The sequence below is a fragment of the Erpetoichthys calabaricus genome, chromosome 5 (genome assembly GCF_900747795.2).
Source record: "Erpetoichthys calabaricus chromosome 5, fErpCal1.3, whole genome shotgun sequence".
Lineage (NCBI taxonomy): Eukaryota > Metazoa > Chordata > Cladistia > Polypteriformes > Polypteridae > Erpetoichthys > Erpetoichthys calabaricus.
The window spans coordinates 201,296,185-201,313,026 of NC_041398.2; the positions used below are offsets into that span (position 1 = coordinate 201,296,185).

At 39.4% G+C, this 16,842-nt stretch overlaps 1 protein-coding gene across 1 annotated transcript in view; it reads right to left on the reverse strand.

The window, feature by feature from the left end:
- Positions 1-6,755: 6,755 nt before the first annotated feature.
- Positions 6,756-16,842, reverse strand: part of LOC127525839 (sialoadhesin-like) — a 45,791-nt gene continuing 35,704 nt past the window's right edge. Inside the window, exon 3 of the mRNA XM_051928572.1 lies at positions 6,756-6,862. Within this exon, the coding sequence (XP_051784532.1) occupies positions 6,756-6,862 (107 nt within the window). The remainder of the gene's footprint in view (positions 6,863-16,842) is intronic.

Genomic DNA, 16,842 nt, shown 5'->3' on the forward strand with positions numbered 1-16,842 from the left:
GGATGCAAGAGGAGGATCTTTTTCTTACTCATTCCGTGCCTAATCAAAATAAAGTGACAAAACGTTATTACTGAGGGAGGTTATGAATGCACTAGTGTGAATTCATCCTGGAATACTTGGTGGAATACGTGGTCTCTATATTACAAAACAGACATAGCAGCACTATAGAAGGTCCAGAGAATAGCAGCTAGGCTAATTCCACAACTATGAAGCATGAGCTGTGATGAAGGATTGAAAAAGCAGAACCTTATCTGTTTAGGCAAACAGAGATTACAAGATGACATGATAGAAGGGTTCAGAATTATGAAGGGAATCCACACAGTGGATGCCAGCTTTGACTTTAAAATGAGTTCTTCAAGAACACGGGGATACAGGTGAAAACTGGTCAAGGGTAAATTGTGCATAAACATTTGGAAGTTTTTCTTCACACAAAGAATCAGAGAGACACAGAACAAGTTACCCAATATTTGGAGACTTTTAAAACTTGTTTGATTTATGAAGTTAAGTGAATAAAGATTAACAAGCTATTTGGATTGACTAGACAGTTTTTGTCATAATTGTTCTAATATTCTCATGATGATGTTCAAACTGTAATCTAACAGGTCTTTAGGACATTAAATCATTATCTTCTGGAAAAAATAGTGAATGTGGCAATTCTTAATGTGCCTTTTTCATAAGTAATTACCAAAATTAGCTCCAAAAAGTCATACTTGAAAGCACAGATTATTTCTAAGAATGAACCCATAATACAAATTATACCATGGCCATATAATTAAAAAGAATAAAATACCTTTTACAGGAGAAGGGTCTGCTGGTGAGCTGCCAAAAATAAAATTGAAAACTCTTTTAGTATTTAGTTCTTTAAGTACAGTTTCTTAATTGGAATAAAATATAAATTAGCAGCATTTAAATGATAGTGATATAATTTCTTGATAAGTGCTTGCATTAGGACTGTTTTGCCCCATTAATTTTTCCTAGGAAACCAACCAGTTATAAAAAAGAAGACTGACCTAAATGTTAAATTATAGAAAAGGGAAAGGGAGGGGGCATACAACATTACATTATTGTACCTGTTTAACTTGGCACAGTTTTTTCTGAAAGCTTTTTTAAAAATTAATATTTTGGTTAAATTCAACCATAATGAAAACCAGAAGCGGAAAAAAAGTTCAAGGTGTAAGTGTAATGTGTATCGGAGTATTACAAATGCTATCTGACATCTCCAGCTCATTCTGTTTGCAGCTACTTGACTCGTGTTGTAACGGTACAAACAACAGAAGAAAACAGGTAAAGGGTTAGGGGAATTCCCCATATAATCTCAGTGGTCCTGAGTGATCTTGCTAGACTGATACCACGGTCAAAATTTGTAACTACAGGCATTTGACAGAGAGAGTTCTTTTATGTTAACAAACAGGAAATGGACTTTAGTCTGAGAGGAAATGATATTGATGTGTGTAGCCAGAATTGAGGTCATTGTTCTGGAGCCGATAGTGAAGTCATCAAGGAGGGACCAAAAGAGAAGTCTTCTGGGAAGCAGGAAGTGGTGCTATTGTGTGTGTTGGGAGGATGGAATGTATTGTTAGACTTCTGGTTTTCTGTTTTCTGGAGAAGAAAAAGGCATTAACACTCTGATCCAATCCTCTATCTTTTGTTCTTTCACGCTCATTTAGGTCCTTTGACTGCCCCCTAAGTGCACGTGTGTGACAGTGTATATTCTATGTATCTGATTTAATCGCCACAAGTTTGCAATTGCCACTAGGATCCACTTTAAACCTCTACTCATTACCATCACCTACATGTTCTTGTGTGGTGAAGCTCCTCAATACAGTACCTCCAGTCTGAGCTCCCCTATACTTTTGCTCTCATGCTGTATAATGGTCTGAACATCTTAGCTGTTCAATTCATTTCAATTTTATTGCCTCAAGAAGAAAATTTGGTTTGTCATCAGGTTTTACGGAGACACCACAAAAAAACATTAAAAACATATCAATAAAGAACACAGACATCAAACATAAAGAGTACAAGTACAGTAACTAAATGCAGTAGTAAGCATAATACGTCTGGTATAACATTAGATCGTACATATTACATGTAAAAATTAAACCAACATTAAAACATGACTAATGATGGATGCAGATGATAACTGTTTATCTCATGATTTAAATGTGTGGATGTAAACTTGAACTTATTAGTAGATTAATAGCTGATATAAAGAAGTATTTAAACTGGTTGCTTTTGATCCTTGGAATCTTGAACCTGTGACCTGATTGCAATAAGTGGAATTGAGAATGTAGAGGGTGAGTTCTGTCTGAGAGAATACCCTCTGCTTCTCATAATACTTGCTTGTTTTCAGTCTACTGCTATTTGGGCACTTGTTGAAGCTCTGGAATACTCTTAATAGGTACAGTATGTGTCAATAACATATCTTGAGATAATACAGGCCTTCTCAGCCCTGAACTCTGCTCTGGACTTGCACTGCTCATTGTGACTCTACTGCATCAAATGTTATCTAGCTGTGCTTTGCGTGCCTGGTTAGTTTCTTATTCAGAAAATGAATGAAAAATACTGAGACCCTTTCACCTTGCAATACTCCATGGACACTGGGGGGTAGTTAATCATAAGGCCCCACACTGCTCATTTCTTGAATTGTATTGGTTATTTTTATCAGCTTAATTTCAGTCCATCACATACCATTCTCTGCAAAATGACTGGTAATTCTCCTTGATTGAATTACTGGCCACTGTACTGCAGAGGTTAGGCAACTTTAGTCTTGAACAGTTATGCTGCCTGTCAGATTTTGTTTAAAGACAGTTTTTGATTTAAGGTTACTTTATACTGTTAATTGAGTTTCTTTGGTTAATTGGAAAGTGTGGCCAGAGGAAAATTAGTCACTACTATGCTGTGACCTGTGTACCCAATAGTTTTAAATGTCATGAATACTGACAATTTCCTATTCTTAATCATTTGTGGCTATTTTTGAAAAATAAATATATTTGTGTGAGTTTTTGCCACCATTTTATGGTTGCTAACCATGTCATTGTGTTCAGTGTAATGTGTGACATCATCACACTTCCTGTATTTAAGATGGTGGCACATTGTGCTCAGTATACATGTTTTTAGATTATTCAAACAAATGACCATGCATATTACATTTTTGTTTTTAGTTAGATAATTTTGTTTGTTAGTTTGGCCGTTTACATTTGGGCTCCCTTTCTGACAACTGATTTTGTCCTAGTATTTTGGTTTTATTTTGAACTTACAAATAATGAACTCCTTTCTATGTTGTGATGGCTGGTATTCCTGCTCCTTTTCACATTTCCTGGTCTGCTTTTTTTCTCTGTCTCTCCCCAGGACAAGTAAAACACATTCTGAATTTATCAATGGTGATAAGCAAACCCCACAAACTTCACTTTACCTTCAGTGCAGCAAAATCACAGAAATGTTCAGGAACTTTGCTGAACTCCGTGAAATGCAGTGAAGTCAATGGGGAATGAGGAACTAAACTAGTTTTGAGTGAATTATAATGGTGCGATGATCTTTAAAGTGTCTCTGAGAGATAGGGAAAAGTCTGCCAACTGTATGCTGTACCTATTATTGTGGCCAAATATGTGATCTGAGCTGTGAGGCCACAGTGCTAACCACTGCACCACCATGCCTGAAACAACAAAAGAAACAGACAAAACAAATACTAAAAACAAAATACATCAACAGAAACTAGCATATAGATCATAGGTTTATTTTGGAATCATAGCTGGGCACATGGCTAATTATGCATGCTAATTAACTATGCATTGCTACACTGCCACCACACATGGATTAGTGTTATACATCAGGTGCTAGTACTCATAATATTCTCATGGCCAGCTAATGTACTCCTAAAATGAAAATGCGGTAGGTTTTTTGTTTATTTTTTTTAAACTCATGTAGAATGGAAATCTGGCAGTGTTTCTCAAACTTTGTGTCTTCAGGACCCATTTTTACCTTTATAAGCTTACTGACAAACCACATACAGTAATGGAAGAGCATTCTAGGGGGGACTGAAATGACCATAAGTGGAAGAGCAAGGTGTCCCCTTGGTGAAACAAGAGGAGGAGGAGAAACACATTTTGCGTGATTTTTTTCTAACTGGGTGGCACTCTAACCCAGTAATTAGCATTGTTTCCTAACTCAAATTCAAATCTGTCCATATCTCTTTGTGTACAATTTGCACATTCTCCCTGTGTCTGTGTGGGTTTTTTCCTCCAGTGGTGCCCTCTTAGTCTAAGGTTGTTTCCCTCCTTTCTAGGCTCTGTCTGCCCAGTACCCACAACACTGATTTTTGGTTAACTAAGTTCAGAAAATTGATGGTTGAAAAGAGGAGTGTATTTATGCAAGGATGTCTGCACTCAGTCCTCCTGCTCCCGTGACCCTGAGAGAACTGATCCTTTAATAGCCTCCTGTAGCAAGCCCAGCAAAATCATAAAGTCTGAAATCTCTGCCACACACTTTTGTGCAAATTATAGTAACCAATAATGGTCAGATGACTGGTGTTAGTTGTTCTTTCGATAGGCGACCTGACAGGTGTGGAATTGACTAACATTCATGTCATACTTCTTTGAAAATGTTAATTTAAAATAAAAATACTAATTTAACATTTTTATTTAATTAAAATTGATAAATTAAAAATGTCATATACTCTACCTCCCTTTAATAGTATATGCTATCATAAGTGGTAATTCGTTGATCAAATGTAAATTCTTACCTTGATCTTTTTTTTTGCCCCTGTAAAATATGAATGTTAGAAAGACATTAGTCTCAGGCAAACACACACAACATGCCTAATACAATAGAAAAATGTAATCAATAGCAAGATGTAAGAGCACTGCCTTTTAGAATTGATCACAAATACAGTTTTGATAACTAGATTTAAGAAACTACCACACCCAACAAGTTACTTTTGTCAGTTATAAGTGTTGTATGATTAGTACGTGAGCAGTGAGTAGCAGATGCTAAGGGAGACTTATAAACTGAATGGCAACAGGCCATTGGAAACATAGGTCTTGTAAAGTCAATGGATGCTTAATATATTTGTATTTGAAAATGTATTTGATCACCAATATAATAAGACTAGGTGGGCTGCTGTTAAAACTTTTTCTGACACAATGCTCTTTTAGGAATGTAACCAGTTAATGGGGCCTTGCTAGCCTGATAAAAATTGCTATGAAAGCAGCATTTTATAATATATTGTGGTGTATGCTGGAGGGACCAGAGGAGGGAATGTATCCAGAGCATTACCTCCCGGGAGTGCTAGGTGGCAGACCCTCTGGGTTGCAGCGGTGCCTCGGACTCCTGCAGGGCTCCATGGGAGCCAGAGTTTGATGCAGCCCTGTTGGGTTCTGTGGGCACTGCCAGGGGGTGCTACAGCTGCTGCTGAGTCCTTATTTGTAGCTCTTCCATAAGTCAACGAGCACCTGGAGCACTTTCGGGTGCCTTATAAAAGAAGCCAGAGGCCAATACTCTGGGAGACAGAGTTTGGTGGTAGAAAATGAAGTTTGCCAGGAGGAGTGGAGGAAAAGAGAGAGAGAGTGAAAGAAGAAGAAAAGGAATTGGTGCTGGACTGTGTGTTGTGCTTTTGCTGTGCTGGGAACTGTGCTGTACATGTATGAAACGGGGGAAGGCGTGTCCCACAGGGAAAAAAAGAGAAAAATAAAAAACATGTGCCCTGAATTTGTGTCCCACGTTTGTTTGTGTCAGGTGTGGGTGGTAGTATGTCTCCTGGTGGTACACAATATGGTATTTCATGCAGTAGATAAAGCTCTCAGTCTTACAACTGTACATACTGTAAAAAGCACAGTCCTACATGCAGCACAGACCCCCAAAAATGTATAGTTACTGCTTTAGGTCCTTATTTAGACTATTTACTCATTTGTTTTGGTTCAAAAGCATTTGTTGGCAACAATCAAATGTACAGGTATATTTTAGTATTTTAAACAATATAATGGCACCACATTGTCCTGTGGTAGTAATCACAGCTATCAAGCTCTAGAAATTTGGGTGAGATTACTGTGTTTCATCAATTATTTTACTCTTATAGCTGTTCTGAGATGTCCCAGAAGCTAAGCAAAGGTCACATTACACTGGTGATTTGGGAAATTTCAGTAAAAAAAAAAACTGTGTCAAAGTTTTCAAAGACTCAACAAAATAGAAATTGTGGGTGGACTGGCTAAAGACTGTACTCTGAATTTTAGTAACAGACATAAAACAGCTCTAAACATTGCATCATCCTTTTATTTGCTTTGATATGTGCACCAGGTCCACTTGTACTTGATTTTCCAGGCCGCAAATTTATTTACATGTGGACATTTTGATCTCACTCTGCAACTTTCAAAATAAACAAAACCTACCAAATTACTTAAATACACACAAGAGGCTTACCTTTAAACTTCCAGTAGGCTAAGCAAACCAACAGCAAAAAAATGAATATGAAAACTGAAAGTGTTATGAAAACTAAAGGAGGAATTCTAACATAAACTGTTTCATGTTGCGTTCCCACTTTGTTTGTAGCATTGCAAATGTACTGTAGACCTGTAGGATTTTGAATCTCTCCCCTTATTTGAAATTCATTTTCCTCGTGGATGGTTAGGTTTTCAGCCTGATATCCCTGTCCTGTCTGTGCCAAGTTGAAGTTCAATGTCAGACTGGGTAGCGGGTTTCCTTCAGCCAGGCAAACAACTTTTATAGGTCTGAAAAACCAATAAACAACGTCCAAACTGACAATCTCAGCAGATCCTAGAATATAAAAAATAAAGGGGAATGGGAGAAGAATCAACATCTTTTGTAGGTTTGAAAAACCAATAAATAACATCCAACAAAATTTCAGGAGATCCTGGAAAAATAATAGAATCAGAAGGTGAAGGGGAAATAAATCAAGTGAGATATTATGAGTTTGCATTGTTTGAAACAAACAGGCTGGGCTTTTAATTACTCATAAAACCAGTATTGTGAACACACTGAATATTTAGCTTTGTATCAAATGCAAAAAGTTGTGTTAACAACACTCTATCGATGAGTCATTATGAAGGTGCACGACTTCAACCAGGGCACTTTAGATGGAACAAACTTCTAATGGCAGGTTAATTTTGTGGACAAAACAAGTTGGACATGCTGTATTCAAATTTAAGGTCTTTAAATGTACATCTGGACAGGTCTGACCATCTTACTGCCACCTACACACCTGTTATGGACAGCAGCAGCTTCCTAATATCTAAGCTACAAGTTCTTATGTGTGTTTGGGGGGGGGTTGTTCTTAGTTTAATATACAGTAATATTTATATATTTTGTAAAGTTTCAATTTCACCTTGGAGGCATATCTATCTATCTATCGTCACACACGTGCACATGGGAGGCAGCGAAAGGGCCTGAATAAGAGCAATTCCATGTCAGACCAGGGGGTGGCGGAGTGCGCTAACTCTTTCTCTCACTTCTCTGCAGACCCGTTACAGGAAATTCAGCCTGGTTCCAATGACATCGCTTCCAGTTATGGTCTTACTGATGACATTACTTCCTCTGCTCTCCTTTAAAGCTGTCATCTTTTTACAAGCAAATCAGTTCTGTGCTGGACTTGAACCCTTATACATTTGTACAACCAACAGGCTTGTATGGAATAACTGGAAGCAGCTGTGCAAAACTATTAAAGAAAGAAAACAAACAATAAAAATGGTAGGAATCCTGAAAGAAAAAGTTGAAGAGACCAGGGGCCTCATGGATAATGGCGTGCATAGAATTCATACTAAAACAAGGTGTACGGACAAAAGCGGAAATGTGCGTAAGGAAAAAAAAATATCCAGATGCATAGATCTGTGCGTTTGCCAACTTACACGTTCTTCCGCTACTTAAATCCCGGTCAGTGTGAAAAGTAATGCACGGTCTGCTGCTATCAAAAGAGGTGGTGGTTTTTGGTCTTTTCCCTGAAAATATTCCAAAAGACAGAGCTAAAGAATACTGGGGAAAAATAAACGGAGTAAAGCAGGCATTATGGGCTGCTATATACATTTTAACAACCAAATATTATATATCCCTATTGAAAGTATCTTTCAGATGGCAGAAAAAATCAATCAAGAAAACAAAAAACAAAGTCAAAGAGCACAAAGGTAAGACAGTTGGGCTGTGTTTTTTGTTTTTATGAGTTGATTTTAGTACAATCATGACCTTCCTAATCACCATGCTGCGAAAAGTTGCAGAGATGGAGGGAAGAACGAGAGAAAAACTAGAGCAAATGCATAATAGTACCTATTGGATTTTAATTTGCATGAAATAGAAATAAAGTGGTATTTGCACAAAAAAAAAAAAAACAATTTATTCTTTTGCAGCCTGGAATATTATACGGGTGGCTGCCCCAAACCTTTTTTGGCTCCTTTATTTGTCTATCCTTGACACTATCTATCTAGCTTAGAATTACTGTGTGTTTCCTTTTTTGAGCTGCCTAAAGACCTAACACATTTTGTCAGGTTAATGGCGATGTTAACCTTCCCAGCAAATGAATGAGGAGGATTGTATTTGTTTGTGCACTGTTGTGGACTGCTGTTTTATACATGTAAGGCTCTTGTAGGGCTTCACTCTTACTCTTTATCCAAATTTGATTATGTGGGTATGAAAATGAGTGGGGCAGTGTAATGATTAGTGCTGCTGCTTCACAGAGTCCTCTGATGGAACCCTAGTTTCTAGTTTCCTTCTGTGTGGAGTTAACAACTTCTCGTTACTGTGTGGGTTTTCTTTGGGTACTTTTTCTTCCACATCCCACAGACATATGTGTTAGGTTAACGTTTGATTCTGCTAAAGTGAAACTGCTATTAGAAAAAGCAGTCTTGACCAGACAGTGCTGAGAAACTTCATACCTCTTCCTTAACTTCCTTTTCTTGGCAAAATTATTGAGAAACTAGTGGACATTCAGGTGAATACTTATCTTATTTTACATCTTTCTATTATAATAAAAAAAAATCTTGGGTCGGGACGTGATTTTCTCAGAGACACTTTAATGTCCCGGGAGACAAGGAAGTGAGACAAAAGGACAGCTGCCGTACAGGCTTTTAAATGATCGACGCGCAGCGCAACATGCAGATCATGCAGCACAGCACAAGCAGCAGCAGCAGCAGCAGCAAGCCAGCTGATCGAGCACAGAGGAGGTAAAAAAAATGTATTTGTTTCCCATTGTATCACCGTTTAAGAGGGGGTTTCGGAGGAGCGACTGCATCTCCTTAGCGTCCGTTCAGCCTCTCTCTTCACAACGCGAGAGGCAGAGATGCGAAGTGGCTGGCGCATAGCACGCCCTGGGGGGGGAAGGGGGAATAACTCATTAACTACAGCTTTATTACTGGAAAATATCAAGAAATAAAAAATGAATGAAATTAAAATAACAATCTCTTTAAATTGTATATCCAGTTAACCAAACCTGGGGGTGGGTGAGCGAAGTAAGCAGGGGGCAGAGCCCCCTAGTAATATTAATGAAAAATTCCATTCTGCATTCAGAACCTTTCATAGGAGTCTCCTAAATACCTTTGTGTTAAAAAGGATTAAATTACCTTTTATTTTGTTTTTGTTCTTCTGGATCTCAGTGCAGCAGGCGGCACGGTGGCGCAGTGGTAGCGCTGCTGCCTCGCAGTTAGGAGACCCGGGTTCGCTTCCCGGGTCCACCCTGCGTGGAGTTTGCATGTTCTTCCCATGTTTGCGTGGGTTTCCTCTGGGTGCTCCGGTTTCCTCCCACAGTCCAAAGACATGCAGGTTAGGTGGATTGGCGATTCTAAATTGGCCCGAGTGTGTGCTTGGTGTGTGGGTGTGTTTGTGTGCGTCCTGCGGTGGGTTGGCACCCTGCCCAGGATTGTTTCCTGCCTTGTGCCCTGTGTTGGCTGGGATTGGCTCCAGCAGACCCCCGTGACCCTGTGTTCGGATTCAGCGGGATGGAAAATGGATGGATGGATGGACTTGTACATCATCTAATTAATGTTGCCATCAGGGAAAAGTACTGCTGCTTCCCAATGAAGAGGCGTTTCCACAAGAATTCAAAGATTTGTTGTTTGGTGAAAGTGAAATCCACAAACACTACAGGCAAAATATATGCGTCTAAAATAATATTTTCGCGTTAGCATCATTCAATGCACAAAACGCTGATTTAGACAATAATGGACCATTCGCTATGAGAATCTGTGTTCCTGCAACAATTACAGCTATGACAAGTTTAATTTCGAAAAAAACACAATTTGGTCAGGTGTATCTTTTGATCACGGAGAAGCGAAGCAACATAGAATTGAAAGAGTTAAATGATCCGACGTAATAGAAATTATACAGACAACAATGGATACAAATCCATGCGTCCAAAAGTGTCACTCTTTACACAAAATTTATCAGCAAAACATGGACAAAGAAATTTTCTTGTATTTCTACTAGGGGGCTTTGCCCCCTGCTCGCTTTGCTTGCCAACCCCCGTGTTTGGAATTCCAGAAAAACACTTTTAAGATTTTTTTTTCTTTGAATTGTTGCTATTTCATTAGTTTCACTTTTATTTCAGAACTTCTGTAAAAAATAATATTTTGGAATCTTTCGGAGTTCCAATATGCTGAATCTTTAAACTAGGGGGGCTCCGCCCCCTGCTCGCTTCGCTCGGCCCAACCCCTGGTGTTGGGAATGACAAAGAGCGTGATGTATGAATGAGATATAGAATAGTGTGAACGGTGTAGATGATGCAAATAGAAAGCAAACAATAAAGTGTGTGGCACAGTGTAAAGGTTTATTTGAAAATTTCTTTGTACACGCTGTTTAAGTGTAAAAGGTAATTCCAGCTCAGAACTTGTAAGGTCATTTAAGATGGTTATTGTTGTGATCAGAGTCAAGTTTGTCAGAGCTTAGAAAGAGTTGTGTCTCTCCAGGAAGTAATGGAATGACTTGGGTATTAATGTTTTCCACATTAATATTTTTTGGACATAATATAGTGCGTTGTGTTAAAAGGGGCATTTGGTCTAATGAGATTGCTGTTCCAAATGTCTCTGTAACTAAGTCGTCGCAGATAAAGGCTTGAGGAATTGTAATAATATGTGGCTGAAGTCCATCTGTATTGGTGAGTGTACCATCTCTCAGTTGTAATAAGCAATTGTTATGATCTGGTTCTGGACATCGTATCTTTTTTACTAACTGTATCTTTTGAAAGCAATGCCAATTGTCTGCGTATTTTAAGGTGCACTGAACAATAGCTGAGTGCATGGCATCTGGAAGAATAGCTAATCACTGTCTAAAATCTCCTCCTCATAAAAGTACCTTTCCTCCAAATCGAATATTATTATTCATAAACGTTTGTAGAAGTTTATGAATGGTGTTGAGTAAGTGACTTCATGCCATTGAACATTCATCAATAAACAACATTTTTTCAAGACGGATGTCACGTGCAGTGCCACCGTTAATGTTCATAGTGGATACCGATTTGTAGGATCTAATGTAGTTGATAAAGATTTCACTTTCAGGTACATCGTCAGTTATAAGCTTCTGTAGATATTCAGTATATGAATGTAAAGGAGGCAGTCTAATTTGACCCTTTTGACAACAACGTGTAAATGTATAACTTGTATTGCCAGTTGTTTCTTCAGGGAAGTGAACTGAATGAGAATGATTGCAAATGACATTCATTAATCCGAATGAATTTTCCTGGTGTATGTTTTCCTTGTGACGTTTGAGAGGTGCGTTGTTGCATGTGTAGTATTTGGGACGTGTTGTTTTGGAGCTGTAATCGATTTGCCTGTGCTGTGTGAGAAGCCCGTTGTAGCCTTCGCTGCCATTAACGTATGTCTGAGACGGGAGGTGTTTCGTTTTGAATCCGTGCCTGTTGCGATGCAGCACTTTGATTGATAGATTGCGTAATGTGGATCTAGGATGTAGATTTGTGCATATTTGCGTTGTTGATTTGTTTCAGGGTGCACTGTTCCAATGCGATGCAGTATTTGTGCACATATGCGAAAGCAGTATGGGCCATTGCCTTTTGGTGGCCTGATATTTACTCCGGTATATGCAAAAGCAAATGAACTATTGTAGGATGTAACGCAGTTCATAAAGTTTTTACTTTTAGGTACATCGTTAGTTAGAAGCTTTAGTTGAGCTTTGCGTTTTTGGAGTCGAGACATTTTTTCTTTTAGAAATATGGATAAGTAATAAGGAGAATTGCACTCACTGTTAATATGGAGCCTTTTCTGCGGTTGAACGGTTAATAGTGCCTTATTGTAATGAGATCCACCTATGCTGCATAGCCGTCTATTTTGTTGTTTCTTTCGTGTTCGTGTGTTTGTTCCTGTTATCATTTCCTTTTCGTTTTGCTACCCGTGACCGTGTATTCATGACTTGTTTCTTTCTCAGCATGCGAAATATGGATAAGTAATAAGGAGGATCGCAGTCACTGTTAATATGTTTCCTTTTCTGCAGTTGAACGGTTAATAGTGCTTTATTGTAAGGAGATCCACCTATGCTGACACCTATGCTGTCTAGTGTGAAGGTGTTGATGTTCACTTTAGAATATGTGGCTTTGGGTGTCACTTCTTATGGATGTGTGTGTGTGTGTGTGGTGTGTGTGTGGGGGGGGGGGGGGGGTTTAGGATTGTTGTCGCGCGAGCGTCTTCTTTCTTTTTGTGTTCCTGTGTCTTGTTGAATCCCCCTCTTGGTGTGTGTCCTGTCCGGTGCCTGTAGGGGGGGGGGGGGGGGGTGGGGGGGGGTGTGGGGGTGCCTTGCTGTTGTGCGCGAGCCTCTTTTTTTTTTTTTTTTTTTTTTTTGGGTCTAGTTTCGTGTGCAATGTGTTTCGTGCTTTGCTTGCGTTTGAATACTTTTTTATGTGCCTTTTCCTTTTTTCGGTGCTCTTTGCGCCTCATTTCTCCATTTTTCCTGTGCTCACTCCTTTTTTCTGTGGTCTTGTCCACCTCTCGCGGCCCCTCATCCGCCTCTCTCGCCCTCTTTTGTCCGCCTTTCTCGGCTCCTCAGCCGACTCTCGCGGACTCTTTTTGCGCCTGCGCAGTACGTCTTTTTGCAGCTACGGCCCATTGCCGGATGTGCCTGCGTCCATCATCCGGTTTAGCATTCTCGGTTAGTAATATGGATGAGGTATGTGAGACATGTGTTTAATGACATTGTACCATAATTCAGGATAGGTTTCTCTGTTTGGAATTTCAGCACAGACAAAGCGATCTACATCATCACCAGTTAATAATTTTTTTTTTTGCAAAGTAACTTATAAATGCATGTGAGATAAAACACGTTTTTGAAATTCTCTGACTTAAACTTCAAAGCCTTACAATATTTACATACTTCTGACATATCACCTGTGTCCATATATTCCATCTTTATTCGCCTTTTAGTTATTTCTCTGAGTAATAATTTCTCTTTTTTTGCACTAATGCGATGTTTACTTTCTTTTTTTGACACTGTCGTTTTTTTCTGTTTTCATATTCTGCATCTTGCTTTGCATGTGTTTCACGCCTACGTTATTTTTGAGTCTTCTGAATTCCAGTTTTCATTATCTCTAACCTGCTCTGCATGTGTTTGACCCCTTTGTTTTGTAACCAATTTATGACGTCTTACTTTGTTTTCTACTCTGTCTTTTATTTCTGACCTCGTTTTGTCCTGTTTTTTTTTCAATGACACCTGTTCCGTGGTGATTATTTTCCCTTTTTTGAGGAATAATTTCCATTTGTTTGCGCTACTGCGATCTTTACTTTCTTTTTTTTATACTTTCTAATTTTCCTACTTTCATATTCTTTAACTTTCTCCACATTTGTATTGCGCATTCTTTTTTTTTGAGCCTTTCGAATTCCACTGCTTTCATAATCTGCTCTGCATGTGTATAGCGCCAACATTTGTGAACGTGTTTATGAAGTTCTACTTTGTCTTTTACTCTGTCTTTTAATTCTGACCCCGACTGGACGTGCTTTGTTTCAATTCCACTTGTTACGGGCTGATAATTACTTTCCTTATTTTCTGAATTTGCACCTAGATTATTTTTTCTTTTTTGCTCTTTTTTCTCTCCAACGCTTTTGAGTCTCTTTTCTCCGTGCTGCTTTCTTCTTCACTTAGTTGTCGATGTTTTATTTATAACGTATTGTCCTTATACGCTTTATATGCGCTGAGACATTGGATCTGTGTTTGCTCAAATCCTTCACACAACTGAATGTTTTGCTGCCCCATGGTCTTATTTGATATTGATTGTAAGTAGGGCATGTCTTGCAAGAATCTAATGTTCTACGTCATCGTGAGACAGTCCTGGGTCAATCTCTTGGCACAATGTCTCATGTTTAAGGTCCTCGCAGGTCTTTTAACTGTCTTCCATGATCTTAACGTGAAGATCACGTCTCGACGCACTATACTGTTTCTCTCCAGGATTTTTTTTATAATAGAGAGATATGAATCCGAAAGATCACAGTCGCATTTATAATAAACCCACATGTGACAAATTCTTAGCAATAATAATTTCGAAAGACAACAGTCAAGTCGGTTGTTGCTGAAAGAAGATTCAGCAAAGAAATAACTTGGTGAAATACAACTCGGTGACATCCTTTACCAGTTAGTTAATAGTTAGGTTCAAAGAGATTTTTTAATTACAGTATATTTAAATAACAATGTTATTTAAAATGTTGAAAATAAATTTATATAATTGACCAACGAACTTTATTCTGCAGATGGAACAAACTCTATCTTACATTAACTTCTGCAACCAAAATTGCTAATCCTTTATATAAATTGTATTGATTGTAATTGTATGATAACGTAATTTAGAATACAAAAGGTGACCTGCGAGTACGTCTTAAAGAATATCTTTACTCATCATATTGGGACTTTCATAAAGCAGGTGATTCTGTGGATTTTCTGGTGCCCTACGTTGTCATTTAAATATCATTAAAAAATCACTTTGAACCTAACTATTACCTAACTGGTAAAGGATGTCGCTGAGTTGTCTTTTCGCCGAGTTGTCTGTTGCTGAGTTGTCTTTTCGCCAAGTTGTCTGTTGCTCAGTTGCCCCTGAACAGTTCTCCCCGTGTCTGTGTGGGTTTCCTCTGGGTGCTCCGGTTTCCTCCCACAGTCCAAAGACATGCAGGTTAGGTGCATTGGTGATCCTAAATTGTCCGTAGTGTATGCTTGGTGTGTGGGTGTGTGTGTGTGTGTGTGTGTGTGTGTGTGCACTCTGCGGTGGGCTGGCACCCTGCCCAGGGGTTTGTTCCTGCCTTGCACCCTGTGTTTTGGCTGGGATTGACTCCAGCAGACCCCCGTGACCCTGTGTTAGGATATAGCGGGTTGTACAATGACTGACTGACTATCTTTTACTAGTATTTATTGCAAATATACACTTCCAACCATGTTTTCTCTTTTTAATTCTGGTCCTACACATTTACCAATTTTTTCAGTAAAAAGAGCAAAATCTGACTGGAATCATGATTTGTCAGCTATGTCTGCCACATTTTGCTTCCCGTTCTTTTGACACCCACAGCAGGAAAATGTAGTAAGGCAGCATAAAATGACAGAGCACATCATCACTGTTTTTGTATGTGTTTGTATGAGTGTGTGAGTTATTTGGCAGTGTCAGAGTCTCGAATCAACTGTGGCGAGTGGCTGGGGGTGGTACGCAGCTGGGATGCCCAGGAGGACCAGAGGACCGGAGGAGGGTTTACGTCTCCTCCAGACCACGAGGGGGCGACCGCCCTGATGGCTTTGGGGACCACGGGAACAGAGCTTAGAAGCTCAACCCTATAGGTGCCCGTGGTTACTGCCAGGGGGCGCCCCAATGCCTGAGGAGCCCTAGCCCTCAGAACTTCTGCCACCTGGAAGTGCTGGGGGAAAGAAGACCAGGGACACCTGGAGTGCTTCCGGGTGAGCAGCTAGTACTTCCGCCACACTTGGGAGTGCCGGCGGAAGCTAATTGTAAGGCACCTGGAGCACATCCGGGTGTGTATAAAAGGGGTCGCCTCCCACCATTTGATGGCTGGAGTCGGGAGGAAGAGAGACGGGGCTCGGAAGGAGAGGAACCGAGGTGGCCCAAAGAGAGAGACAAGGCATTGTAGAGGCCTGGACTTTGGGGGAGTTTTGGGGTTGTGTGTGTGTTTTCACTTGTGTCAATATTGTAAAATATGATTAAATGTGTGTTGGTTGGTGAACCATTGGTGTCCACCTGTCTGTGTCCGGGCCAGCTTCCACACAACATAACATGAAAGTGTTTGGAAGTACAGAAATCACAGATTTCATACATACAATGATCGGGACAGGAATTGGAACCCTCAGTGGCAGATCCCCAACCTGAAGTTACAAAATCTGAAACTTGTAACCAGTAAAGTTATAGAGATGACTGATGTGAGAGAATCATTTAGAGGTAACAGTAGTTAAGTATTTTGGTTTGCAGTGCATGGTGAAATGTATATAAGCATTTGTTTTAGAAATGTCATGGAAAGACATGCTGTAATGGTCAAGTAAACAAGCAGAATGTTCCAGGGGGAGGGTTCAAGAAACTGGCTAATATAAGGTTCTTTAATTCACATAGTAAAACTTGCAAGTTGGCATGTTTTGTGTCTAATTATTGTTTGTCTGCTCATTAAGGAAAAAGAAACAATTAAGAGGTCTGAGTCACGTCAATTAAAACTAAGGCAAAACAAGTTAATCAGCAACAAAAACAGCTCACTAAGTAAGATGATGGTTAGAATGAAAACCTGCAGTCACTGCTGCCCACTAGGACCGGAGTTGGACACCCCTGTATTATATTAGCACTTCTGTCTATTTGTGTTTCAATAATTAAGTCATACACACAGTACTGTTCAACTTCTATCTGTGGACATGCTGTTATGGTGTTTGGATGTGCAAACT